Source organism: Vitis vinifera, chromosome 9 (genome assembly GCF_030704535.1).
Source record: "Vitis vinifera cultivar Pinot Noir 40024 chromosome 9, ASM3070453v1".
Taxonomy (NCBI): domain Eukaryota; kingdom Viridiplantae; phylum Streptophyta; class Magnoliopsida; order Vitales; family Vitaceae; genus Vitis; species Vitis vinifera.
The window spans coordinates 6,713,019-6,740,219 of record NC_081813.1 but is presented as its reverse complement, the minus strand read 5'-3'; the positions used below and the strand labels follow the sequence as shown (position 1 = coordinate 6,740,219).

General features: G+C 34.2%; 2 protein-coding genes, 1 non-coding gene and 1 pseudogene across 6 annotated transcripts; all 4 read right to left on the bottom strand.

Moving 5' to 3' along the window:
- Window positions 1–2,954: 2,954 nt before the first annotated feature.
- Window positions 2,955–5,268, bottom strand: LOC100252579 (glucan endo-1,3-beta-glucosidase 14). 2 transcript variants are annotated; one of them, XM_010656494.3, is made up of 3 exons: window positions 4,920–5,268; window positions 3,353–4,377; window positions 2,955–3,253 (listed from the first exon to the last, which is right to left on the bottom strand). In XM_010656494.3, the coding sequence occupies exons 1-3, from the start codon at window positions 5,005–5,007 to the stop codon at window positions 3,164–3,166; spliced, it is 1,203 nt and encodes a 400-aa protein (XP_010654796.1). In that variant the 5' UTR covers window positions 5,008–5,268; the 3' UTR covers window positions 2,955–3,163. The 2 variants fall into 2 exon arrangements, with proteins under 2 accessions (XP_010654796.1, XP_002265779.3); XM_002265743.5 differs by having other exon boundaries at window positions 3,353–4,374; window positions 4,920–5,249.
- A 744-nt stretch (window positions 5,269–6,012) lies between these two features.
- LOC100249094 (methyl-CpG-binding domain-containing protein 11) lies at window positions 6,013–14,983 on the bottom strand. 3 transcript variants are annotated; one of them, XM_010656492.3, is made up of 3 exons: window positions 14,745–14,983; window positions 14,511–14,579; window positions 6,013–7,176 (listed from the first exon to the last, which is right to left on the bottom strand). In XM_010656492.3, exons 2-3 carry the CDS (start codon window positions 14,571–14,573, stop codon window positions 6,265–6,267), a joined length of 975 nt encoding a protein of 324 aa, XP_010654794.1. In that variant the 5' UTR covers window positions 14,574–14,579; window positions 14,745–14,983; the 3' UTR covers window positions 6,013–6,264. The 3 variants fall into 3 exon arrangements, with proteins under 3 accessions (XP_010654794.1, XP_010654795.1, XP_002267149.1); XM_010656493.3 differs by having other exon boundaries at window positions 14,711–14,910; XM_002267113.5 differs by having other exon boundaries at window positions 14,511–14,924.
- Window positions 14,984–20,261: 5,278 nt separating this feature from the next.
- LOC100264620 (uncharacterized) lies at window positions 20,262–25,216 on the bottom strand. Its single transcript, XR_002030813.2, has 2 exons — window positions 24,658–25,216; window positions 20,262–20,747 (listed from the first exon to the last, which is right to left on the bottom strand). It is a non-coding gene; the product is annotated as an uncharacterized LOC100264620 (transcript).
- Window positions 22,650–24,042, bottom strand: LOC132254345 (putative ripening-related protein 2; annotated as a pseudogene).
- Window positions 25,217–27,201: the final 1,985 nt, after the last annotated feature.

The following is a 27,201-nucleotide window of genomic DNA, read 5'->3' as shown; positions in this document are numbered from 1 at the left end:
CTCTTATTGTCATTTTTCCATGCTTTCACGTCAGTCGAAGTAGCCTTCGCTACCCATGGCTGATGATCAGCTTCGAGAGGGTGTTGACATCCTTAACTTTTCCCACAGATGGCGCCAATGTTGATGCAAGGTCAACTAAAGTCAGATCCTCCTTACATTATGCCTTTCAAGCTCTTGCCCAATGATGGGAGACTGGGTGAGCCTTTTCCCCACACAAAGAATGTCCGGACAGGTTGTCTGAGCACGCCCCTCCGAAGCTTAAGTCAGGCAAAGATAGGTCAAGCTCCTTTAGGGAGATAATGAGTGGGTCAATTTTAGTGTGTGTGACTTGTTTATGCTTTAGGATGGTTTTTATAGTGCTAAGGAGAAAGTCACTGTAGTGCTGGCTAAGCACTTTGACCTTCTTGTAATGATGACAATCTTGTAGGTGGCAGGGCAATCATTACAACTCTAGGCGATTGGCAGGTGTTGTCAAAAGATATGGTATGATGCTTGATCATGCAATTACCCGTCCCCTTAACCTACTAGAGGTGTGGGGTTGTGTGAGGTAATTAATTGACATCAACCTGAGGGTTGAGGAAGGTCTCATTAGTCATTCCCCTGTAAGATATGAATGATTACACAAGTCAATGGGCCTTAAAGGATGACTGGGTGGTTTCGTTGGTTTAGGGAGTCCAGTTGTACTTGTTGTCTGCCCTCATGGTTCGATAGAAAACTTCGGACACTGCAGCCACTATCTGGGCAGTATTAAGGGAAGGTGACACGTGGAGAGGGGTCCCTACAAAACATACAATCCTAAAGAATGTTTAAGACTTTATACTGAATTTTAAACTTTGAGGGTATTTAACAAAACTTAATACTTATTGCTTAATGACTTAAGTTGAATTTAAGTTAAATTATTTTAAGTTATTGACTTAAAATTTATTACTTAATTCTCACTTTAAGTATTAAGGTTGTTTCATAAAATTAATATAAAATTTGTTCTAAATCATCAAATTAACATATTTATTCTTATAAATTATAATTAAGACAAAAGAGATTAAGTAATAATAAAGGTCGTGGAGTAGCATGAGAAATCATGGGGGTAATTAGGGTAAAAAGGTAAAATGAAGGTGTGGAATTAAGAATAAATTAATTATTTTTATTTATTACTTAAAGTTGTTTTTTATTTTAAGTCATACCATTAAATTATTTTACCAAACATACTTAATTTACTTTATGACTTAAATTAAGTTATTAAATCACTTTAAGTTATTAAGTTGGTTTACCAAACAACCACTTAATGCTTACCTTATCTAATCATATAACTTAATTAATTTTAGAATTTACATTAATTAATTATGGAAAATGTCAATCATACCACCACTTTTGCCACTATTTTTTTGTCTTTACTAATTTTCTTGTGAAAAATATCTGTAAAAAAATGATAGCCATAAAAATAATTTAGGATTTATAGAAACCAAAAATATATCCATTTACTTTTACCACTATTTTTTTTTCTTTACTAATTTTTTTGTGAAAAATATCTGTAAAAAAATGATAGCCATGAAAATAATTTGGGATTTATAGAAACCGAAAATATATATATTTATAAATTTATAGCAATTATGAGATACCATTGGAAGTTGTCTCTTAAAAGACAATTTCAAATTTCAACATTTAAATTGAAATTATCTCTTAAAAGACGATTTTCTAATTCCCCACAACCTCTCTCTCTTATATATATATAAATTTATAACAATTGTGAGATACCATTGAAAGTTGTCTCTTAAAAGCAAAGGGGAAAATATCGTGATATGTCGGCAATATATTGTGTATCGATACTGATGAAATTTTGGGAGAAATCCCCAAAATCGGCTATATCTCGCGATATGTGGGCAATTTTTCCCGATATATCACATGGTCAAAGTGCTACAGTGTCTGAAAAAAGGCCCTTCCTTTGTTGCCGAGGGGATTTGAACCTCAAACCTTTTGGTTTGAGGTTCAACCTACTTACCATCCGGGCAAACTTACCCTTGATATATAATATACACTAAACATACATATAGTTAAACTCATTATATAAAGAAGATATTGAAAGAATATTTTAAAGAGCAAATTAATTATAATTATTTTATAATTAAATGCAAAATTTTCTTTTAATTGATTACCAAAAATATAAAATTTTATAATTTTCTTCATAATGTTTTTAATATCATTAATAATTAATTAAATATTAATTAAATATTAAAAAATTATACATATATCATAATTTATTTTATATTGTTTAATACAATTGAATTAAATGGATCATAATTTTAATATTAATATATATTTTAAAATTAGACATTACAATCAAATATCATAATATTAGATGTTATTTAATAATAAATGTACACTTATAAAATTCATATTTTTATCAATGCATACGATATTATTATCAAATATGATAAATCATATTATACATATATCAAATTATTTAATAAAACAACTTTAAAATATCATTATACTTTTAATTACATTTTTACGAAGTTTTTCTTATATTTTTATAAATTTTGATCAATTTTAGGCTTATCAATATTTTTTTTCCAAAATATACACCGATATATCTTTGATATATCTGATATATTCGTAAAATCGAAGTACCGATATATCCGTGATTACCGATATTTTCATCCTTGTTTAAAAGACAATTTCAAATTTCAATATTTAAATTGAAATTATCTCTTAAAAGACGATTTTCTAAACCTGTGTTTCTATATATATAATTTACTTAGTGAGGAATTCTTTATTTTAGAGAGCCACTACAAAGGCCTTGTATTGTCCTCCTCAAATACACAAGCACACTTCAACCCTGTGGTATCAATTTTCTTTTGGGCCAAACAGGATTTTTGGACATCAGAAAGGCCATTAATGAATAATTATCCAAGAAATAAGAGATGGCATGGTGCATCAAAGTAGATAGAGAGGATCACGCAAGAATACATAATATCATAAAGTTTTGTATGGTATAGTACATTGCTGAGATCAATTAAAAACAGTCAGCAGATCTTCAGCCAAGTATTACAAGAGCGACTGTGAATACAAGAATAGATAAATGAATCGGTGGTACATGGAGAGATAATACATCAATATATATAAAACCAAGAATGTCTTGAAGCTGCTTCAGCACCAAACCCTACTGTCATGATGTTAAAGCCAGAGGCACAACTGCAGCACATGTCGCGAAAACCACCAAGTATGAGGATTGAAACCAACCTCCAGCTCCAGTAACCTGCAGTACAACATATTTGAAATGGCTCATGGATAGAAAGGGTCTCAGAATAATTTGTTCTTGAGGCTGAAAATATCAGAGATAAGCAAGAAGCCATACCTTGAGAGATGAGGCAGCTGAAGTAAGCCCAGTGAACCCTATGTCATATGAGATGCTCCCATCAGCTTTAAACAGTCCAAAATTCCTCTCAGAGGTTGGCCCCGGCTTCAAATTCTCATTAAACAAAGCAAAGATATATGCCTTCACCGCGATCTTTGGCCTATAGGGTGTCCCCTTCTTTTTCATAAGGCGCTTGCGCAGATTATAATTGTAAGTCCTGGCGTTTTTGACAGTGGCTCCTGCTTCAGTCGCATCGCCTTTAGAAGCCCAACCGGTTTCAGAAACTATGACCTCCATCTTTGCAAACCCAGCCTTTTCCAAAGCAGCATAAGCTGCATCAACCTGAGCATCGAACATGTTGTCATAGTGTAGGTTGGTCTTTGAATCATAGATCCCAGGGTTTGATTGGAAAAGGGCATAGTTAAGGTCAATATGTTCAGGGTCACTCATATATGCTAGAAAGGGGTATGCATTTATGTAGAAAGGAGAACCAATCTGAGAAAAGAACTGCAAAAGTGGTTTCATGTATGGAAGAAGAGTCTCCTTAAAAATACAGGCAGATGGAGGGAAAGAATTGGCAAACACAGCCTCTGAGTGTGGACTTGAGACCTCAATATCATCGGCCAAATGCAACCGAGAGACAGCACTGTAGACATTTTTTACTGCATTCAGCAGAACTTCCCAGAGCTCTGGATCAGTGCTCCCCAAGACTTCATTTCCCACCGCAATTCCCCGAATTTTAGTTCCAGGAAGGAATGGCTGGACATTTTCTTTTATCCAATCGATGGCATGGTCCTCCCCCACACTAATTTGTTTCAAAAACTCATTCCCAAGTCCAACAATTATTTCAATACCAGAGCCTTTGAATGCCGTGAGGACATCATGATTGGCGTCATAGATTCTAACGTTCTTGATTTTTGCTGCTTTCAGAAGTGTCACTACACTTTCAGGTGAAGGGATGTTATCCGCAATCCTGCCATAGTTTATTCCATATGTTCCTGTGAATGCATGGACTGATAAATCTGCTGGACAGAAAAAGAAAGAAAAAGCCCCATTAGCAGCTGCTTCCAAAAGAGAATTTGAATACAGAGCAATACAAATAACCCCATCATAAGTTCATACTCCAATTTTGCTAAATTTCAAGGAACAGAAGATAATTCAGACCTAGAACATATCAGATGGTATAAAGCAGTTTCTTTACTTCTGCAGAAAAAGGCACTGAGAACATGGATATATATACTTCCATTTGAGACAAGTAAAAAACCCACAAAGGCAAAAAAGCTACTTTCATATAAATTTCTCAGACAATTATTTTGCAGAATCACTTTATGATCAAAGCAATAGCAGCAGATTAGATTATAATAATAATACAGAGAGCATTCCAAAAGCAAATATTTCAAGTTTCAATAAACTCATCATCAATATCAATCTACTCATCAACATTCCGGCAGAGAAGAGAAACCCATATGAGATGAGACCCATATGAGACGAACAATCATTTGTATGGTAAGACCAATCTGCCACTTACTATGCAACTTAGAAAAAGAGAAAAGATACTGTTACATACCAATAGGAGAGAGGAGGAGGAGGAAGAGAAGGAAAAAGAGAGAAGAGAACCCCATTTGGTTGGAAGCAAATTGGACAGGAAGCAGCATGCAATTTGTAGAAATGATGAGATGGGGTAACTTGACCGGAGATGATAACACCAAGCCTGAGGATGCAAAGCTTGCTCCGCAGGCATGCCATAGACCAAGATTCTTAGCCTTAATTCAAAGATCAAAATGGAGAGGTTTTGAGGGGGCTAGAATAGATTCTCCACTTCCTGCTTTCACTTTCTCTCCTTGAAAGTATACCTTTTTCTCTTTCCATTCTTTTGTGGTTTTTCTGCCTCCTACTCTCTCCCTCTACAATTCTCCTTTCATCTCTGGGGATTACATTGTGATTTATACCTTTCTTGTGTACGGATTAGGAAAGTGTTTGGACCATGTACCAATCCAATTCTTTTTAGATTTTTCATACATTTTTAGGGTCTCACGTGGATTTCATATTCTGCTTTTCTCACAGCTGATGGGTTATCTTTTTGACATCTAATATAATTAATATGATCAACTAGATATCAAGTTCAGCCCTGATTGAGAAGAAAATAGTACCTTTCAATGATAGATACATGGTGCCTTTTTGATAAATTTGGAATAATACACTTTCGGTGAGAAAATTATATCAAAATAAAGCATCATTCAGAGCTTCACCTCGAGTTGAGTTCATGCTTGTATGTTTCCGGCCTGTAGATTCTAGATAAATATGACATCCAAAAGGTGATTATAAAGGAAAGCAACCATTAGAGGCAAACCCCACAAGAGCCTGCCTGCCCCTCCGTTCTCATCTGCTGAAAATCAATGATTAACATAATTCCATATGCTGAAATTCCACTTTTCTTGCTGTCCAGACAGTGAGAAGGTACCTTTCTCTCACCACTTTTCTCACATATTCCAAATTTTGGGCTGTCCAATATGAATAAGAAACTAAATCATTTGAACTAAGAACGAAGTTAATTCCATTGATCAACCAAAAAGCAGCATTTCTTGAGGACTTTCCTGGAATTAATCATGCTCACTTTGGCCTTTGGTCACCATGAACTCCAGGGGGTTTGCGTATGAAGATACGGATCCAAACAGTATCAATCATAAAGTTAAGAACATTGTCTACACCAGAAAATATAAGTTGCTCCACAATTTAACAGCAACAGCTTTAGAGACCTACTCTACCAGGGTTACAAGTTGATTTCCAAACTAAAAATTAAATCTAGCATGATTAACATTAAATTACAGTCATCTGAGATGGTACCAAAAGTTCAAAGGAACAAAAAAGAAGACGCTTTGGGTTGTTACACAGGACCTAAGAGGACAACACATTCAGCAGCTCACAGGAGAGGGAGCTGGATGCTGTGGTGTCTCAGCTCGCTGCATCTGGTTGACCTTGCCATTCTCAGTCACATCCCCTTCTAGTTTTTTGCCGTTCTCCTCCACCTGAAACTTGCATTTTCCATCGTTGTCTGGTACTTCCTGTTTCTCTTTGACTTCTTCCTCAGGTGCAATACCCAATCCGTTGGGCTTGTCTTTGTTTACTGCTTCATTTAGCTCCACAGTGGCGGAGGTTTCCAGCTTGTCCCCTTCTTTTTGAGTTACTTTAGCACCAGCTTCCTTTGCTGGTTCATCCACTGCCACTGCCTCTGCAACTTCTTGCTTTTTAACTTCCTTCTCACCTTGGGCTTCTTCAGCATTGACAACTTCTGTTTCTGTAGCAGCAACCTTGGAGTCCCCAGTGTCACTCTGGATCTTTTCATCTTTTCCATCTATAGCTTCCACAGGACCAGCTTCTTCCATATTAACATCTAAATTCTTCACTTGGTCAGCTTCTGCCACTGTTTTAACTCCATTCTCAACTTGAATTTCTTTGGAAACATCCTCTGACTCTGCATTTGCCTTCTCAGTTACATCTGCATCTTGCATGGAAATTTCTTTCTTACCCTCCTGTTCTTCCGTTGCAGCCTCTGTTTCTTTCCCATCCTTCTTTGAACCTGATGATTTTCGACCTCGTTTCTTAGGGGGCTCACTTTCTGCTGGTGGAGTTGCCTTTGCCTTCTCACTGATCCTTGCTGATCTCCTTGGGGTTTCGCCAGTGCCCCAGTCAAATTCTGATATTGCAGGATTACCAGGATGCGATTTTAGGTACTGCTCCAATTGTTTTCGGCTGTTAATCTCTTCCCCTGTTGGAGCAATGAATACAATCTCGTTCTTCCTTGGTGTACCTTTCTTGGGCATGAACTGCAGAAGAACAAAGAGATTCATGTCATAAAATAAAATCTATGAAGTACAGTTACAATCCTTTAAAATTGTCCTTGTCAACTATCAAACATTAATCAGAAGGAATCTAAAAGACATACTTCTTAGTTTGAAGCATTATTAAAAAACAAATAAATGCTAAATTTAATCAAGAAAAAAAGTTAAGACACATAAGAAAAGGAGACAAAAATATATATTAGATAAATCGTCCGCTATATTCAGGTATTAGAATCATGGAATCAAAAGGAACTATTCTAATGACACATCATAAACATCATCATCCAGATATACACTAGCAATTGTAAAAAAAATTTTGCACAAAGCAGCAGCAGTTTTTTTTTTTTTCATATATGATCAAATTATCTGTCAACTCTCAATTGTTTTTAAACCTGAAGCTAATTCTAGGTGGTGGTTTTTTTCTCAGCCTCATTCAGTGTTGCTATTCTCATCAATCAGTAAAAACTACCTCTCACCTATACTAGAAAATCTTAACATGTCTTCTTTAATTCTTGACAATGCTTCAAAATCATGGATAATTATTATTGCTGTCTTTTGAGATTTCTTACTGATTCGGTCCATCAATCACAACATCCAGCCATGGTTTACTGAAGAGACACAGTCCACTTACATGGATGGCATTCACCTAGGTCATCCCTTATGTGTAAGGAAGGATATTGTTTATGCCTTAGATAATAAATCCTCACTATGAAAAATCTCACATAAGGTGCTCCATCTAGCTCAGCCAAGCATCACAGCTTAGCTGAAAAAAATAACAGTTGAAAAAAAAAAAAAAACCGCATACTAGGAACTGAATAATTTCCCCCTAGGCATCAACCCAGTAAAATTCATTTCTCCTTGTGATACTGTTCTCACACTAGCTCTTGCATACATCTCAACAATGATGGCAATATATTCATTCCCAGTTCATTTCATCCATGTAGTACCACCAAGACAAATGTCATCAATATAAATCATGTATCATCTCCTCGCTATATTTCTTCATTGATAATCTAGGTGGAGTGATAGCCCCAATATTCTATCTTCCAAGCATGTACTGAAAATCTTCCCCAAACACAAAACTAAAAACAGATAATCTCAGAATCTCAGAAGCAACAGAACAAGTCAAGACTATTAAGTACCAGCATAAAATTGGAACCAGATTTAGAATCCTTACCATTTAACTTCATATTAAAAGAAGAAACTTGATGGCAAGTCTTCAACTTCAAGCATTCTAGAATCTAGATTCACCATATGAGAAAAGGAAATCTTCAACAATACAGCAAAAGTAACCAACATTTGATTATCAAATCAAGCAAAACCAGAACTGCTTCCCCAACTCTCAAAAGAAATTCAACAGATTGCAAATGAATCCAAACAGAAGGAGCTAGATGGTATATGGGAAAGGCAGTCCTGACGATAATCCATTTTAGAGCAAAACACAATCTTCTTTTGACCATCCACCTATCCACTATTCATTAAGACTGAAAAAATAAACAACAAAGCCCACCCCCCAACACACACCATCCCAAACAAAATAATAACAATAAAATAAAATACTGTCCAAGGCATGAGCTTTGCAGCCTCAGCATACTCATCCACAGGACCAGAACCAGTTAATTTTTTTATCAAATACATTGTTTCAGATATAAGTAATATAGGAGTTCTGTAATGATGTTATCATGTTAGTCCATCAAATATCATACATCATATAGGAAAACTAAGAAACGCCAGCTAATCAGATAAGTAAATACCTATCAAATTACCTAGTCTATATAATAGATATGGTGAATAATAATAACCAAGACTTTCCAGCTAATGGAGTCAACCTATCAATGCTTCATCAATCTGATAAACATCTAATATTTAGCCTAGACTAGATTGGCCTTTGATCCTAGGTATTAAAAAATGGCAGTTGATGAATTACTCAGATCATCCACTTGAGATCATTCTAGGTCATAAATCTTCTGAAGGAGAAGATAAAATTCTATACTCCTGATTTTTTTTATTCTTGTATATCCCTGTATGCAGGGGTCACACCCCCTCGGTTCCATAGGCACTTTGTTTTTTGTCTACCAAAAATGGAAAAAGAAAAAGAAAACATTAGTTCAAATATGATAATACTAGAACTGTGCATTTTGCCACCCATAAGAAATGGATGGGAAAAAATACATGAACAAATGACTGCCACAACTAACATAAGCAAAACATGAAGGAATGAATCTCAGTCCATCAATTCCCTTAGAGACCAACTACTTGGGGAAAGATACAAAAGAATTTTCTGGAATTTCGCTCATCAAGGTTTATAGTCTCCATTGAGTCATGTAACATCATAAGCTTTATCACCACATTGACCCACAATTTCTTTCAGCTCCTTGTTGTCCTTGTAAATCCTTCAACATACATCAAGCCATCACCCCCCTCCCCCAACAACTGACCACCCGTGCAGTTTGTTCCACACAACCAAACCATCTTAAATGACCATCTCTCATCTTCTCATCAAGTGATGCAACCTGGAGCTTATCGCAAATGCATTCATTTCTAATTGCTCTTTCTGGAATTGCCCCTCATCCATCTCAACATTCCTGGTCTAGCTACATGGCTTTTATGGGCATGTTTCCTCATGTGCAACGTTCTGTGCCATAAGTAATAGTAACCTTCTTCGTAAACTTTTCCCTTCAACTTAGTAGGTATTCCAAAATCATACACAAGAAACACATCCCCACCTCATCCAATTAGCTTTAATTTTCTGAGCCATGTCCTTGTCAATCTTCCCCTCCTGATGGATGATTAATCCAACACATCAGAAATGATAGCTTCTTGGATTTCCTGGCTAGCAATTTTAGCCATTTCCTCAGTTCTACTCCCACTACTAAAAAAAAATTCTCCATTTACACTATTATCGTAACATAGCCCAAAACATTTAGATTTAAAAACAATATATTCAGTTCTATCTTGTAAGTGGTAATTAAATCCTACTCTATTTCCATAATAACAATATCATTACATATCAGCAAAGACATGCGCCATGAAGCCAGCCTCTAGGCTCTAACTGCATATAACAAGTCCATAGCATACCCAACAGAAAATGATAAGGACCCTATGCTAACATTTGAAGTGATCAGACATTTAGTTCTCTCAACCAACTTTTCTCATGCAACTTACTGCTCCATCGTACATGTCCATCAAGTTTAATTGCCTATTTAAAGCTCTTCTTCTCTAAAATCCAACATATTTTACTTATCTAAGAACCCTCTTTGAACTGTTTAGACCTTTACAACATAAGTTGAAACAAGCAAACTACATACCAGTAAGTTCTAATTTATATGTGGGTGCATATGTCAAAGACAAAAGAAAAAAAGTTTAGTAATCTTTCACTTAGTAACAATTATATATATATAGATAGATAGATAGATAGATAGATAGATAGATGATACTTAGTTAGATAGGGAGAAAGAGGGGGAAGGGGAGGGAGAGAGCTAAATCAAAAAGCATTTGATTCCATCAAAACTCAAGTATAATTCTCGTGAATTGAAACCAGATAAAGACCCGGAAGGACAGTTTTTCAATTTCCAGAGGCAACTGTATTAGAACTGAAATGGAGAAGAGGGTATAACTTTGATTGGAATTCAATTTATAAGGACAAAAAAAACTCTTAATAAAATCATTTTACATTACAAAAGCTGGGAAGAGAGTACATTTCACACTTCACTAGATTTAACTTAGTTGGGCAAAAACATATCTTCAAAACGTTTGGTATGACTTCAACACTCATATGATGCAATATGAACTCAAACATTACCTTTTTGAGAGGAAAGAATAAGTTCTTACCCCTACTTCTCAACACTCATATGATGCACTATGAACTGAAACTTTACCCATAAGAGAGGAAAGAATAGGTTCTTAACCTCACTAGGATCATTTTTTTCCATGCAAGTAACTCTGTTTCTCATGGAAAATACCAAGACAGCATGTTTCCTTACTTTTTATCAGAGCACGTTTCCTTATTTTTTATCAGAGCACGTTTCCTTATCAATAAATCAAAAAGACAGTGTGCCCCAGAATTTGTGAAATAAGAACTACCGTATAATTGATTAAAGTGCATCATATTTCCAGTAGTCAGATAGTTACTCCCTGTTTTCCATTCTCTTTTATCAAGATGACAGCATGCCCCAGAATTTGTGAAATAAGAACTACCGTATAATTGATTAGGGTGCATCTAATAAAGAAAGTTAACATATTCTCTTTCAATCACTAATTTGTTTCCTTTTGTAAACAACCTATTTGCTATAAATTAGTTATATTCTAGATTATGGTTTTAGGTAATTAGAAAACTTTCTAGATTCATATTCTTTAGATATATATATATATTCTTCATAATCAAAGGGAAATGCACACATAATCTCATTCGTCGTCAATAGCATCATGTTTCCTGTAGTCAGATAGCTACTCCCTGGTTTCCATTCTCTTTTATCAAGAGTGCCCATATGCATAATTGTGAAACTACTCCGTTATTTCACATGATCTGAAATGACAAAAACATGCTTTTTTTTCTAACAAATCCTCCACTTCAGATATTCTTGAATTTCTTCCATGTTCTTCAATCCTTGATGATGTACCTGTGGTTCCCAAATTACTAGGTATCCCATAACCAATAGTCAGGCACCCATTCCAGACTTACATTCTATTGATCAAAATGTACCTTTATACCACTCTTTGAATTCCAATCTTATTCCTCATAATCCAATGATAAGCATGTGCTTCTTCCTCCAGGATGTCCTCCAATCCAAACATTCATGAATTTCTCTCCTTGTTATCCTAAAATCCTTGCTAACGTGCTCTTAAATCCCAAGGCAATCTCCTGCACCAAATAATTCACAAACTATGGCCTATTTTTCTGGCCTTGCCAGGTGCTCCTACAAAGAAGTCTGCAAGAATCCAATGTTTCCAAATGAAATTCTTCTTCTGCCTTTCAATTCATTACAATACAAGCATGAAAATGCTACTTCTACAATTGCTTGGGCCTTGGGGGGAGAAGGGATTTACACAGCTTTATTCCATCCAAAATGGGAAATTAGACTCCAGAATAGGTTATAAACCAGAATTTAGAAACAAAATTGAACTATCATACCAATAAGAAATTTGGAATATGCGCATACTGCTAAAACAAAATAATTTAAAGAGTAGATTTATAGCAAATGTTGCAGGTATGCAGCCTTTGAATGAAGGCCCCAAAATATCCAGAATACTGCAACTTTGGAACATTTTCCATTTTGCGGAACCCAAAAACATAATTTAATTGGGTCAATGTCACCTGACTGGAAGGACTTAGATGGATCATGATTGATCACCTATTTTGATTTCAAACCCAGTAACCTAAATTTAAAAATAATCATGGTAGTAGAAGTAGTAGTAGAAGTAGCAGGAGTAGTAATGATGATAAAAATCAGTAGCAGAAAAAGGCTAAGCACCCAGAAAACAGAAGTACATCCTTTCTGGAAATCAGTGGCATACCATTCAACGCATCTTCAGAGCAGATAAAAATCAGTAGCAGATAAAGGCTAAGCACCTAGAAAACAGAAGCACATCCTTTTCCAATTTTTACAGTTATTTCCTTTTTCTTTTAAATCTATTCCCAGGTTTTCATGGAACCTTGCCAAGGTGTAGTACCTGACAGACATTTAGCCCACTAACTGGAAGTTCAATTTTACACAGCCAACAGTCCCATCCAAGTTTGTCAGAGTAGAAACAGAAAATTTTGCCCTAAATTTACTTAACTTCTACAATGGCCTTTGACAACAAGAATGTAACTTTTCATATAGGATTTCTTTACCCAACTCTCCATTTTATGATTAATTTTTAAACTTTGTATATTTTAAATAATTAATATAATAATTCTTTTCACAAAAATTCTTTGAATTTTATTTTCTTAAAAATTATGGAAAACAGTTGAAGGTATATGATTTGTAATGTATATGATTATGGTGACTGGGAATTTAGCTCATTGTACTATGTAATACCATAACAAAGATAGATATCATAGATCTTAGATTTGAAGGGCACTTTTTTGCAATTAGGAGCCACTAAGCCTCTTTAGAAAAAAAAATGTGAAAACCAGATCTTGTTCATTCCAAATTAGTCTTCAACCCACATATGATACGTTAAATTGAATATTTATCTCATTTTTATCTCACAACAAATAATATTAAAATTCAAAATTTACCTAAATTTTAGATTAAAATCAAAACTAACCTATAAAATAATTAAAAATATTTTTTAATTTATTATCAATAAAATTTTACAAAATCAATGTTTTGGTAAACATTGGTGATATAAATTCAAATGATCAAAATCAAAATTATAGATGATACAAAATTCAACATTTCTACCCAAACAAAAATTAAAAATATTTTAGTATGGATAAATTAAATTTTCAAAATCAATGTTAATTTAAAATTACAAAAGAACCCGCATCTTGGTTATGTGAATTCTACCGTTTAAAAACTATAAATATAAAACATTTATAAAAAAAAAAAAAAAAATTTGGATAAGTGTAAAACATTTATAAAATATAAAAGTGTCTTGCCGGTTTGCTCCATTGAGTTTATTTTTTCAATTAGACCAGACTCTGTATTTTTTATATTAAGGCCAAGAACCTAAATCTTTTTTACTTAAGTGAATAACCGACAGAGACAGGGGTATCATCTAAGGTAGCAGAGGCAGAAAATGCATAACACAGAAGGTTGTGTTTGTTTTGACGGAAAATAGTTTCTGAAAAACTGTTATAGGGTAAAAAAACCTTTGGTTGTTGGCTGCTAATGAAAGAAAAGAAACCAATATTCCTCTATGGCGTTGGCATGTTTATTAGATGTTTTGATTGCTCAGATCCCAAAAGGATAAAATTTAACACTCAAATTTTGATTTCTTATCATTTCTTCCCTTTTCCTACATTTTCCCAGCAAACAAACAGAGTATAGGACCCATTAGCTCAAGGGAAAATTGTCCCTGCAATATAATTCCCAAGGAAACCCTTCATCCAAAACAGAGCAAGTTCAAAAAATAAAACTAAAATTATCCATATGCACAAAAATTTTTGCCTCAAATCCTAGGATCATAGGGTGAGCAATAATCCGAATCCTAGCACAGAGCAAAACATATTCACAAAAAGAGAGACAAAACCCAGAAAGCAGTTCGTAGAAACAAAGCCCCAAATCACAAAACCAAAAGCATAGAATTCAAACAGAGAAACATGAAGCTTCAACAACCGAACATTACAGCGGGAGAAAGAAAGCATAGGAAGTTTAGAGAGAGAAATTAACCATTTTCTTCCAAGAAGGTGGAGCTGGCAGCTCCATGGACACCACTTCGTCTTGACTAGCCATTTTGACCTGCAAATTCAAATAGCCCAGATAGAAAACAACAAAAACAAAGCCAGAGCTTAAATACCAGAGCTTCGCTCACTAAAAACCCTCACTTTCTCTCTCTAAAATTCTGAGAAAAAAGTAGAGAAAATCTAAACCCTAGGTACGTGTGGTTAGAAGAGAGTCACGAACCGTTGCAATCCTGCACTTTCTCTCTCTTCTTTCTCTCTCTAGAACCTACCCAAAACTGTCAAAAATGCTACTCGCTCTCCTCCACAGAGGTGGTGTTTGATAAGTTCACCTTTGGGAGCACAGAGAGTTTCTGTTTTCTCTGCCCACGATTCTAAACTGTCCATTCAAATTGGGGAGACTCGTCCGTTAAAGCTGATTCGCCTCGTAGTATACAACCTCGTGAAAGTACACGTGTCGGTGTCTCAAACATAGTTTTGGTTTCCTATCCGAATGATCTGGTACCGAAGTCAACGTGGGATGTTATTTCCCACCTCTAACTCAACGCGTGAATTTCAATACCCACTAAATTTTTTGAATCTATCTTAAAATTTTCACATTCGTTCCATAAAATATCTTCGTCATAATGAGCGTCTAAGCCTCACGCGCGTAGTAGTAGGGAGAGCAGGGAAGGTGGTGCTGTCTGGAGGGAGGGGCAAAGGGGCCACGTGGCGAAACGAAGAGGTGATGCTTCAAAAGTAATGGATAACGTTTATTAACTGAATTTAAATGTAGGTTTGGGGTCCGAGGGTGAAGGTCACACACCACGTGACGTCACCACCCACCTTTTATTTATTTATTTCAATTTTTTAACTCACGTCTCCACTCATATCAATCTCGCTTCCGAATTCGTTGCCGCCAGGGTCAATTTGTCTGCTTCCACGAAGTATATCGACAGATTAGTGGACACCAACACGTGACACGTTCTGGAAGCAACAAAAATCCCAACCTTTGCCCAATTTTGGTAGATTTTCACGTGCGTGATTTTTATTATTTTTTTAAAAATATTTCCTCTTCTTATATCAAGTCATTATTTATAATAATAATAACAAGAAGCTGATTTAGACTTTTTTTTTTTTTTCCTTCTAAAAGAATGATTGATTTGTTAAAGTATTTAATCAAATTATTTATTTGATAAATATAATAAAATATTAAATAATTCTTTATAAAATTGATGATATTTTCAATCATGATAGATGGATTTTATTGGCTTAGAAAAGTTCGATAAAATTAAAAATTCTAATATTATTCTTTAAATTTGATAATATTCTTCTCAAAATATAAGAAAAGTTAAGTTGCGATGTAAACCCATTTAATCTATATTTATATGAGTAAAATTTATATCAATAATTTATCGTCCGATCAAATAAATGCATTGACTTCTATTTTTTTAATTCTATATCTTGAAAATTTTCACTTCACATGCTTATAATATAAAGTTGATTGTCCATAATGCAACAATTATTTATGACAGTAATGCTCCAAATCACAAAAAATAGTAAATTACTTGATGGTTTGTACTCTTTTCAATCCTCGATTGAATGAAGATTTAATTAGATGTTCACTCTAGAATGCTAGAATGCTACTTGTTGGATAAAACTTAAAATAATAAGTGACTAAATGGATAAAAGAATGGAAAGGACAAATTGAATGAATTGAAAATATGACTATGGGTTGTTGTAAGTGGTGGCTATTAAAGATATCGTATCTTTAAGAAACAAGACATGTTCATTGGAAATTAAGATACAAAATATGTCTATTCAAAGGGTTATTTTAAATCTTTTTTTTCAAAAAGGTGTCACTTTTCATTCACCCATAAATAGTTTTGAGTTATCTTAGTAAAACCATTTTTCCAATATGCCTTCACATGAATGAAAATTAACTTTGATCTATGTAATGGACAATTAAGAAAGTATAATTTGCAAAGTAATTACATTATGATGAGTTATGACTTGAAACTTTCTTAGTGAAAAATTATCGGTCTACTAGCTAATCATTATATGTGATATTATGAATTGTTTTGAGTTATTGATGTGAATCAAGATAATAATATATATTCACACAACTCCTTTCCAAAAATCATTGTTCTCATGATTCTATTCATTTTACGAAATCTTCTATTAGCCCAAAGGTTCTCCTAATCGAGTTTTAATGATAATAAAACAACTAATGATATCAATTATTCAAATCAACTTAAGCTTTTTTGGTTTATTTATTAAATTTCAAAGAAAATTGAAGTAATTATGGAAGAAGATAAATTTAGTGAAGACTTGGGATCCTTGAAAACTTAAAGTGACCTATGATATATTGTAAGATGGTATTTATTGATATATTTAAATTTAAAAAATTTCTTATGCACTTAAAAGTTTATTTTCATCTTTACCTAAGCTTAAATTGGTTGTCTTTATTAAAGATATTGATAAATTATTGTTTTCAATTAAAACATTGAGCTAAATTATTTTTAAACCTTTTCTAAAATATTTTAAGAAGGGTTACCCAAATTCCTAGAAGTTTCAAACCTTAAACTGAGGTTTTCAAGCACTTTACAATGTTATCGATCAAGGGGGTCAAGAATCGGTTGAGCCCATTAGGCTCGGCCAATTGAGGGTGTTTTTGTACTCTCTCTTTCTCTCTCTATACAATTCGCCAACACGTTTTTCATAGGTTTGAGTTAAGTATAAATGGGTTTGGATCACATTCGTGTCAACCTACATAATTTGTTTAATAAATAAGTCATTTTTTAGTCAATCTGGATAACATGAATTTGACCTGAATTAACCCATTTAATAATTCCACTATTAACCTAATTATATTTTTAAACCATTTAACACATATTTAACTCATTTTAAATTTGTTTTTAAATAAATAGATCAATTGAGTCATAAACATTTTTTGTTAAGATATTAATCATATAAACATATGCAAACTCTAACTCAACCTAAGAATTAAATAGGACATGATTATTAAATAGGTTAAACGGGTTACACCATGTGTTACCTATTTAATAATTAGGTAGTATTTGGGTTTATATTTTTTACACGATTATTTTTCATGTTGGGTTTGTGTTGAACTATGTAGTAGAATATCTAGGCTTTGACACAATACAAACACAACCCACCAACATGAATTGTCACCCCTAACATCAACGACTGAGCTCAGAAACCTATAAATTGAAGAGTTTTAAAGCATTTATTGATAATATAACAAATGCATTCAATTGGAAAAACATTTTTTTCCTCACTCAAAACTCTTCTTCAAAGTACATTGATTTCTTCACTAGCAAATCTTTTTTGTGCACCTCTAAATCGATCTTAGCTTATATTTATATTGTGAATTAAATTTGTCTCTAGGATTGGAAGCATTAAATTCTTTCTTATTTACTTATTGTGAAAGAAAAGACTTCAAGTAGGTTAAGTACTTGAACAATTTGTTCAGGTTCACTGGAACCTTGAAATCCAAGTATAAGAAGTTTAAAGAGTTTGGCCTTCAAACTTAGTGTACTCAAATTTAGCCAAAATGTGAATTGTTAAGTTAGTGTACTCACTTAAATTAGAATTAAGTGCTCTCACCTTAGCATGGATTGCTTTTAAGTTGTTCATCAAAACTAATTGACTATTCATATATTTTTTAAGCAAATCCCCTAAGCTTTGTTGATCTTATGGAACCATTAAAAAAATTAGCAAACGATGATGTAACTAAAAGAAATTGGAGATTTCCCTCCCAACTAAAGTTAATATCAAAGAATTTTAAATTTCATTAATATCTTTATAACTTAGCTCATGGGTTTCTCCTACTATAAGATTATTAAGTACCATCATGGTTATAGTTGGTTCCATCTCAACAAAGTTTTCCCCACTCAATGACAAGTTTTTTTAGTTACAACATTATAAAGTAGGAAATGACTTGCTAAAGTTCAAATCCATGTTGTAGGAAAAAGTGCAATAACTTTGAGTATCTTTCCCAACATTATTCCATCCTTTCATTCTCAAATTGTTTAAGATATGCAAATACTTTTAATAAAAATGAGGCTTACATGGAGGATTATACCTAGAGATTAGGATAAAAGTTTTGTCATTTAGATTGAGTAACAAAGTCAAAATAAAATATAAATTTACTAGTAGATTGGGCATAATGAGTTAGAAGATGATTCAAAAAAAGAGTTAAATAAGCTCTTATTGACTTGTACTCTTATGTAGGTTTGACATTTAGAAGCTCACTTACCGATTTGTAAATTGATACAAGCATGGATGGTGTTTTCATATAGTCATAATAACCATTGCTTTGGTACTCTATTATAAGCTTTCAATTTTGAACTTTAGCAACCTGATTTCAATAAAAATCTCAATACAAAACTAAAATCCAATAAAAGAAAATATAAAAACATAACCTAACCTAAAAACAAATAATTAATTTTTCAACTAAAAACAAATAAACAACACCTATCCCTAGACCAAGAAGTGATTCGAGGAGATATTTGAATAGTAGAAAAGACATATATGAGACCTAGCCAACGGTTATGGTTTCAAGGCTTATGGAGACTGAGAAGGGCTCATGATTGATGAAAGTTTTGTTATTATCCTATCAAAACACAATTTATAACCTAATTCACTATGGTAATGGTAACTTTTGTCTTATCAAAAATGGTTTTTAGCAAAAGTTATGGTAGTATAATGATTTTAGGCATCATTCACTATAATGGATTATTTTCGACGATTAAGACTTAAATAAAAAGAAATGAAATGAAAGTGATCAAGTAAAAATGGAATAACAATTCATGATGAAAATGAAAATAACAATTATTTCAATTTTGGGAAAAACAATTCAATGTAATACAATCAAATTTTGAAAGAAAATTAATAGAAAAAAACTCTCGAAATTAGGATTTTATACCAAACAATCTCTATGGTGACTTGGTATCGAGATCTATTCTTCGTCAAGTTAAAGTGAAAATATAAATTCTCATCTAAACTGATTTTTTATTTAGCTTTACGACTAGATACTATTTTTCTTCAAATTAGGTAATTTAATTCAAAAGATCAACTCAAATCGTATATATATTCAATTCATCTTAAATCATCTTCCAATAATTCGTATAATGCAATTATTCGATCTCATTAAATCTAACTTTAAGAATTTAATAAATCTACCTAGTTTGCATTATAGTAGTCATTTAAGACAAATTGAAGAGAAAATTCCTTAAAGTTCAATTAATCAATCAATTGGATCAATTTACTTTGAAAAATTAAGTTTCATTTCTCTAATTCACCATAAATCTTGTCTTTAGATCCTCTTTCTTCCGAGAAAACGAGATTTAGTCATTCATGCTTAGAGATTTGGTCTCACAAGGCATGTTTGAATACTAAGAAAATGAAAGAAAATAGATAATTATATTAAGAGATAGAATCTCTAGAAAATTCCAAAATAAAAAAAGTGTAAAAAATGTTCTAAATGAGAATCTTCAACTGCTATTTATAGGAAGATTACATAAATGGTTTGGCAGTGATAGATTGTAGATTTGACGTCCCAGTTTCTCATTCACTCACAAAGGATTTTAATAGAGAAATCTGATAGATTTAGTATTATCTAATAAAATGTAGGAACGGTCAAGACTAAGCTTGATCATACACAGAATACATGGTAGGAAATAGGAACAAAGGCAGTAACACAGAAAACATCTGAAACATAAATAACTGCATGAAATTAGGCATCGGTCCAAGTGATATCTAGCCCTCCCCATTGATCTTGAGGCACCCCCAAGGCTTTCCACACAGCTCTTGAGGCATCAACAATGTTGTTGGCACATGGAGGCTGATAATCATGGTCGCTATCACATCCCATGGTTGAGTCACACTCATCAACTACCATGGCCACCACACTCCTCCCATTAGCAGTTATAGTGATGTTGTTTAAGCACCTGCTCCCTTTGTTATACCATCCAGTTGACAGTGCCAAAACCGGGGTGTCATCAGAGTGGTAATGGTTGTCACATTCAGATGGAGCACCACCATCTTCATCTTTTTCAAAGCCGTTAAGAGTGAGATATGCCTTGGTATGACTAGATACTGTTGGAGAACACTTGTATGTTGTGTAAAGCTTGCCTTCTTTACAGCAATCAGAGTCATTGCCTTGGTTGCATTCTCCAGGAGGGGGCTTCTTACCCCTGATCTTGCCACTTGGGTGACAAACCTGACCTCCCACATTCAAACAATCTGTGAAAACGAGAATGGCTATTAAGAGCAAAGATGCTTTTAAGCCAAAAGTCTCCATTCTTTCTGTTTCTCTCTGCCTCTCTCTATGCAATTATGTTCAATGCTTGATGCAAATCAAGTTCCCAAGTGGATATATATATATATAGAAATTGCCTAAATCAAATGACCAAGAAGGGGCATTTGATTTACAAAACTACCTTGTGTAAATATCTATTATCTGTGTATTGCAGTGGTATGGTTCCAAGAAGGGGCATTCTGATAATCTACATAAAATATAGAGCTAGTGTGCGACTGGTTTTGCTATGAAAGAAAACAATTGAAGGCATCACTATATGGCAATGATGCGTATCTTCTATCAACTCAAGTGCCACGCTGAATGGACTAAAGTTTAAAATACTAGTCCTTATTATACATTCCTTTTTACAGACTTGTGGGCAGCTTGAGATCATAATCTAGAATAATTAAATGTAATGGTAAGATAATTTGAAGTCACTTTTACATTTATCTGTTGCTTTCCTTGTCTGAAACAAAATTGGGAACCTGTATCCTAGAGGACCTCCATTGTGTCTTCAGCCAATAAAGAAAACAAAAAAGGCCTCCAACATATCAGCTTCTTTTAATGGTCATAACATCACATCACCCTCTTCTTAGATTGCTTAATTTATAACCCAGTTGGTTGGAATTTTTGGGAAATGGAGTTAGATCCATTATTGACAAGAACCCCTTCCATCTTCCCCCTTTAACAGGAACAAGAAAACAAAGTATTGGTCTTGGATAAAAAATTCTGTTGGCTTTATCTATCATCAGCGTAACGATCTATGCACAATCGTCTTTTCTGCACTAATAATTTTAGTTTGGCATTGGAGTTTGATTTGAACAGTTGTGTATAGTAATATTGGATGTGATCTTCCCCCCTGAATCTAAATATTAGATGAAAAATTTTGGGATTCAAATTTGTGCATAATCTGACTTCAAAGCCTGCAACTGAAACCACATACTTCTTGGAATTCCTATTAAAGAATACTTCATTACTCTATGATGAATCGGCACTTGTGGCAATTTGTACTTTTAGTTGTGTAATTTTCAGTCCTTAATCTTCATATTGACGAAACTGGTCCTGGATCATGCTCACATCTATTCAGATTAACTCTGAAAAAACCTTTGAACAAGTGAATTTCGAGAGTTGAGCTGACAATTTTGTTTGTATTTTTCATACAGTGGTGAAATATCAGTATATTTGTGTGTTTGAGTCTCATTGCAATCCTCTATGAAGGAAACTCTTATGGCCTAGTGATTGGCAGTATGTTTATACCATAGTCGTATAATGAATAAAGTGTGATGATTTCTTGGCTTCTTCTCATCTAGAATATGCTATTCTTTATTTCTATGACTTGATGAAACTGTTGTCACAGAGCAGCAGAGATGCTAAGCTATTGGTTGCTTTTCTTTTTTCTCTTTTCCCTTTGAGTGATCATCACAAAAAATCTATATCACCTTCATTGTAATCTAGTTATATAGTCCGTCAGATTAATTATTTGAGCTACATATGTTTGACCATCATAACTATAACCGAGAAAATTCTTCCAGAACACATAAGAAAATTGTGAGTTGCCCCCATCATATGAAAACCTCACAATGTCACAGCTTTATTTGGTAACTCTTTTCAGTGATCTCTACTGTGTCTTAGGTTTGTTTCAGACCAGGAAGATCTTGTAGCCAATGTTGATCTTTGTATTGGTTAGGCAGTAATAGGTTGCAGATTTAACTAGATAAGTTCAATAGATTTAGTATTATCTGATGCAATGCAGGAAGTATCGAGACTACATTCAACCATACACAGAATAAATACTAAGAAATAGAACAACAGCAGCAAGACAGACTAACACTCTGAAACATAGATGACTGCATGAAATTTGGCCTCAGTCCAAGTGATATCTAGCCCTCCCCATTGGTCATGAGGCACACTCAAGGCTTTCCACACAGCTCTTGAGTTGAGGCATCAACAATGTTGTTAGCACAGGGAGGCTGATAATCATGGTCACCATCACATCCCATGGTTGAGTCACACTCATCAACTACCATGGCAACCACACTTCTCCCATTAGCAGTTATAGTGATGTTGTTTAGGCACCTGCTCCCTTTGTTGTACCACCCAGTTGACAGTGCCATAACCGGCATGTCATCAGAGTGGAACTGGCCGTCACATTCAGATGGAGCCCCGCCATCTTCATTGTTCTCAAAGCCATTAAGAGTGAGGAATGCCTTGGTATGGCTAGAGACAGGTGGAGAGCACTTGTATGTTGTGTAAAGCTTGCCTTCTTCACAGCAATCCGAACGTCCTACTGGTTTTGCTAGGAAAGACGACAATTGAAGGCATCATTACGTTTGGAATTACCTCAATGTTCCAGCCAGCAACAATGTGTACCCTCTATCAACATAGTTGACACGCTGAATGGACTAAAAGTTTAAAATACCAATCCTAATTATGCATACTTTTTTTAGACTTGTGGGTGGCTTGGAATCATAATCTAGAATAATTAACTATAATGGTAATATAATATGGAAGATGCTTTTACATGTACCAGTCGCTTTCCTTGTCTGAAACAAAATGGGGAAGCTGGTATCCTAGAGGACTTCCATTGTGCCTTCAGCCAATAAATAAAACAAAGAAGGCCTCCAACAAATCAGCTGCTGTTAAAGGTCATAACATCACATCACCCTCTTGTTGGATTGCTTAATTTATTACCCTGTTGGTTAGCTGTTTTGGACAATGGAGTTAGATCCACTATTGAAAAGAACCCCTTCCAACTCCCCCCTTAACAAAAGAACAGAGGATTGGTCTTAGATTAAGAAAAGAAAAAAGAATCGTTGACTTTATTTAACATTAATATAACATATCTATGTATAGTTTGTCTTTTCTGCATCATAGTTTCACTTTGGACTTGGACTGTGATCTGCACAACTGTATAGAGGGATTTTAGATGTGGCCTTCATCTGAATCCAAGTATGCATAATCTGTGACTCAAAAGCCTACAACTGAAACCACATACTTTGAACTCCTGTGAGAAAATATTTCATTAGGCAATAATGCATCCGCAGTTTTAGTGATTTATATCTCTAATGGTATAATCATGAGTCCCTAATACTCTTTTATCATTTAAACTGATGGTACCAATTCATGGTCCTTAATCATGCTCACGTCTGTTCAGCTTTAATACTTATAAGAAACCTTTCAGAATGCGGATTTCAGGAATCGGACTGACAACTTTCATTGTTTTTTTCAGGCAGTGGTAGAATAATCAAATATATGATATGAGTATGCTGATATTATGAGTTGGGACTTCTTTAGAATTCAGAATGATAAAAATGAAATAAAATATGGGGATTTCTTGCTCTCTTTTCATCTAGAATAAGTTGTTCTTCCCTTCAATGAATTGTTGAAAATTGTTGTCGAAATTCTAAGCTATTGTTTGTATATTTCCTTTTATTTTTTCTTTCTTGATCATCATCATCACCTTCACCATCATTGCAGTGAACGTAGATAGTCCAGCGGATTAATTATTTGAGCTAATTGTTAATTAGCTAATTATGTTATACCATCATAATGGTAACTCTTTTAAGGGATCCTACTCTGTCTAGGGTATGTTTTCCTTGGTTCTGAGACTGGGCCAATATTGATTTTTATATTGGTTAGGTAATGACAGATTGCAGACAATCTTGGTGCCTCATTCATCTAGAAAGGATTTCAACTAGATAAGTTCAATAGATTTTACTATTATCTGACACGATGGAGGGGGTATCAAGACAACATTCAACCTTACATAAGATACATACTACGAAATAGAACAACAATACTCTTAAACATAGATGACTGCATGAAATTAAGCATCGGTCCAAGTGATATCAAGCCCTCCCCATTGGTCACGAGGCACCCCCAAGGCTTCCCACACAGCTCTTGAGGCATCAACAATGTTGTTGGCACATGGAGGCTGATAATCATGGTCACTGTCACATCCCATAGTTGAGTCACACTCATCGACTACCATAGCCACCACACTCCTCCCATTAGCAGTAATAGTGATGTTATTTAAGCACCTGCTCCCTTTGTTATACCATCCAGTTGACAGTGCCACAACCGGTGTGTCATCAGAGTGGTACTGATTGTCACATTCAGACGGAGCACCACCATCTTCATCTTTCTCAAAGCCATTAAGAGTAAGATATGCCTTGGTATGACTAGATACTGTTGGAGAACACTTGTATGTTGTGTAAAGCTTTCCTTCTTTACAGCAATCAGAGTCATTGCCTTGGTTGCATTCTCCAGGAGGGGGTTTCTTACCTAATCTTGCCACTTGGGTGACAAACCTGGCCTTCAACATTCAAAAAATCTGTAAAAAAGAGAATGGCCATTAGGAGCAAAGTTGCTTTTAAGCCAAAAGTCTTCATTCTCTCTGTCTCTCTGCAATTTTTTTGAATGCTTGATGCAAATCAAGTTTTCAAGTAGGTATATATAGGGAAAAGATTGAGTCTGGACCACATTTCAGCTGCATAACTGCTACGCTGAATAGTGAAAAAGTCCAAAATACTACTCCAAATTATGCATTCCATTTCACAGAATTGTGAGTGGGCATAACATCATAATCTAAAGAGTTCAATGTAATGGTAATATATCATGCAGGAGTTTTTGACATGACCCTGTCTCTTTCCTTGGTCGACACAAAATGGGGAATCTGGTATCCTAGAGGACCTCCAATCTACAAAGTATCTTCTACCCATCACAAGAAAATAAAAAAGGCCTCCAACATATCTGCTCTTTTAGTAGTCATCATTATTAACACACCATCTTCTTAGATTTTCTCATAATTCGCATGAGCATGCAAAGTTGAAGATGGGTTTTAGCACCATTTTACGCTTTGTTGTTCATTTTTGCGTGAGTATGCCAACTTCACTTCTCTCTACCAACTTTATAAGCCAAATAACAACTAAAGCATGTCAATCTAGTCAAGTTCGCATGGCTATACGAATTAAATTGACCTTTTCCATGCGAAAATGCCTTTTAAACCAACTTTAAGTATATCTTTCTGTGTGGTTGGCATGGCTATGCAAAACTTCATATAACATTTGAATTGAACTACTAAAACTCTCTAGAAGTGCACAATTGCCAATCTAGCTAGTTTGCATAGCTATGCAAACTTGACTAGTTCATGCAAAAACTCTCTTCATTCAAATAGAGTTTTCATCTTATCCTCGTAAATTCCACACTTAACCATCTTCTTGCATCATGGCCAACATAATCCACCTAACTTTCATTCTTCTCATGAGCATATCTCCCTTGTACAAATTATCATCAATTGTATCTTAAAATTACTTCCACAACTCAAAAGAATTGTTAGTAGCGTTGCAAGAGTGCAAGTATATTAATTGAGTATTTAAGGCATACTTACCACTCAAAAGATGTGAAATCCATAACAATTATTATCTAAAAACATACTCTTTTTTAGTAGGAATCAACTCACTTGACAAAGTGTGGAGGATTGTTCATCATACTAGTTCCATTGTCACTTTCTTAATCATGAATCTTTGTTATAAAAACTATTAAAACCACTAGAGATAGAATTACCGTGGCTAAGGGTGTAAGGAGGCTCTGTTTAGTCAATTATTAAGCAACATTTTGATCAAATCGACCGATTTGATCAATTGGTATCTAAAGCAAATTGACCAAATCAAGCACATTGAGATTAGTTTGGTTCGGTTCAAAAGGATAAATTTAAGCCTAATTAAGACTTCAACCTCCAAGAAAACAAATAAAACATGCCCATTTAAGGAATCCATCCAAACTCATAAAAGCAAACCTATTAAAATGAAAATGGACTAAGTTCATTCAAACAAGTCTATCTTTATAAATCACTACTATACAAATCAAAAAGTAGAATACCTAAACTTAAATCTACTTATGAAATCTAGGGCCTGCACATACACCTCCTCCATTAACAATGACCAAACTAAACACAAACCAAAAAAATTCACAACTCAATTTATAATGGAAGAAAAATCACAACTTGTAGTGGAAGAAATGGTGGAGAATAAAGAATAAGAAAATTGAAAAAAAAAAGTTTTGGTTGCTAACTTGTGGATAATGTGGGGAGGTTGTCGGGTTTCTTTTATTAAAAATGGTGAAGTTGAGACAAGGACCCATTTTCCTTCTAATTTTTGTAAACATCAACCCACTTTATGTTCGGGTTGTCATTTCCTCACAAAGGGCTCCATCATTTATTTTTTTGGCATTTCATATGGTGTTGCTAGTTTTATGTGGAGGGTAAATGACAACAAATAACCTAGTGAGAAGTGAAAGTAGATGTGGAGATGCATATAGTTTCGATTTAATGGGATTTGTCAAATATTTAAAAATAATAAATAAAAAAAGATTGAAC

What these genes read in the sequence shown, in the direction of transcription:
- LOC100252579 (XM_010656494.3), bottom strand. Translation starts at nt 5,007, where the DNA reads ATGCTGCTTCCTGTCCAATTTGCTTCCAACCAAATGGGGTTCTCTTCT. An exon ending in CCTCCTCCTCTCTCCTATTG is followed by an intron (nt 4,378 to 4,919) that starts GTATGTAACAGT and finishes TTTTCTGTCCAG; the next exon opens with CAGATTTATCAGTCCATGCA. An exon ending in CAGCTGCCTCATCTCTCAAG is followed by an intron (nt 3,254 to 3,352) that starts GTATGGCTTCTT and finishes GTTGTACTGCAG; the next exon opens with GTTACTGGAGCTGGAGGTTG.
- LOC100249094 (XM_010656492.3), bottom strand. Translation starts at nt 14,573, where the DNA reads ATGGCTAGTCAAGACGAAGTGGTGTCCATGGAGCTGCCAGCTCCACCT. An exon ending in CACCTTCTTGGAAGAAAATG is followed by an intron (nt 7,177 to 14,510) that starts GTTAATTTCTCT and finishes GTTCTTCTGCAG; the next exon opens with TTCATGCCCAAGAAAGGTAC.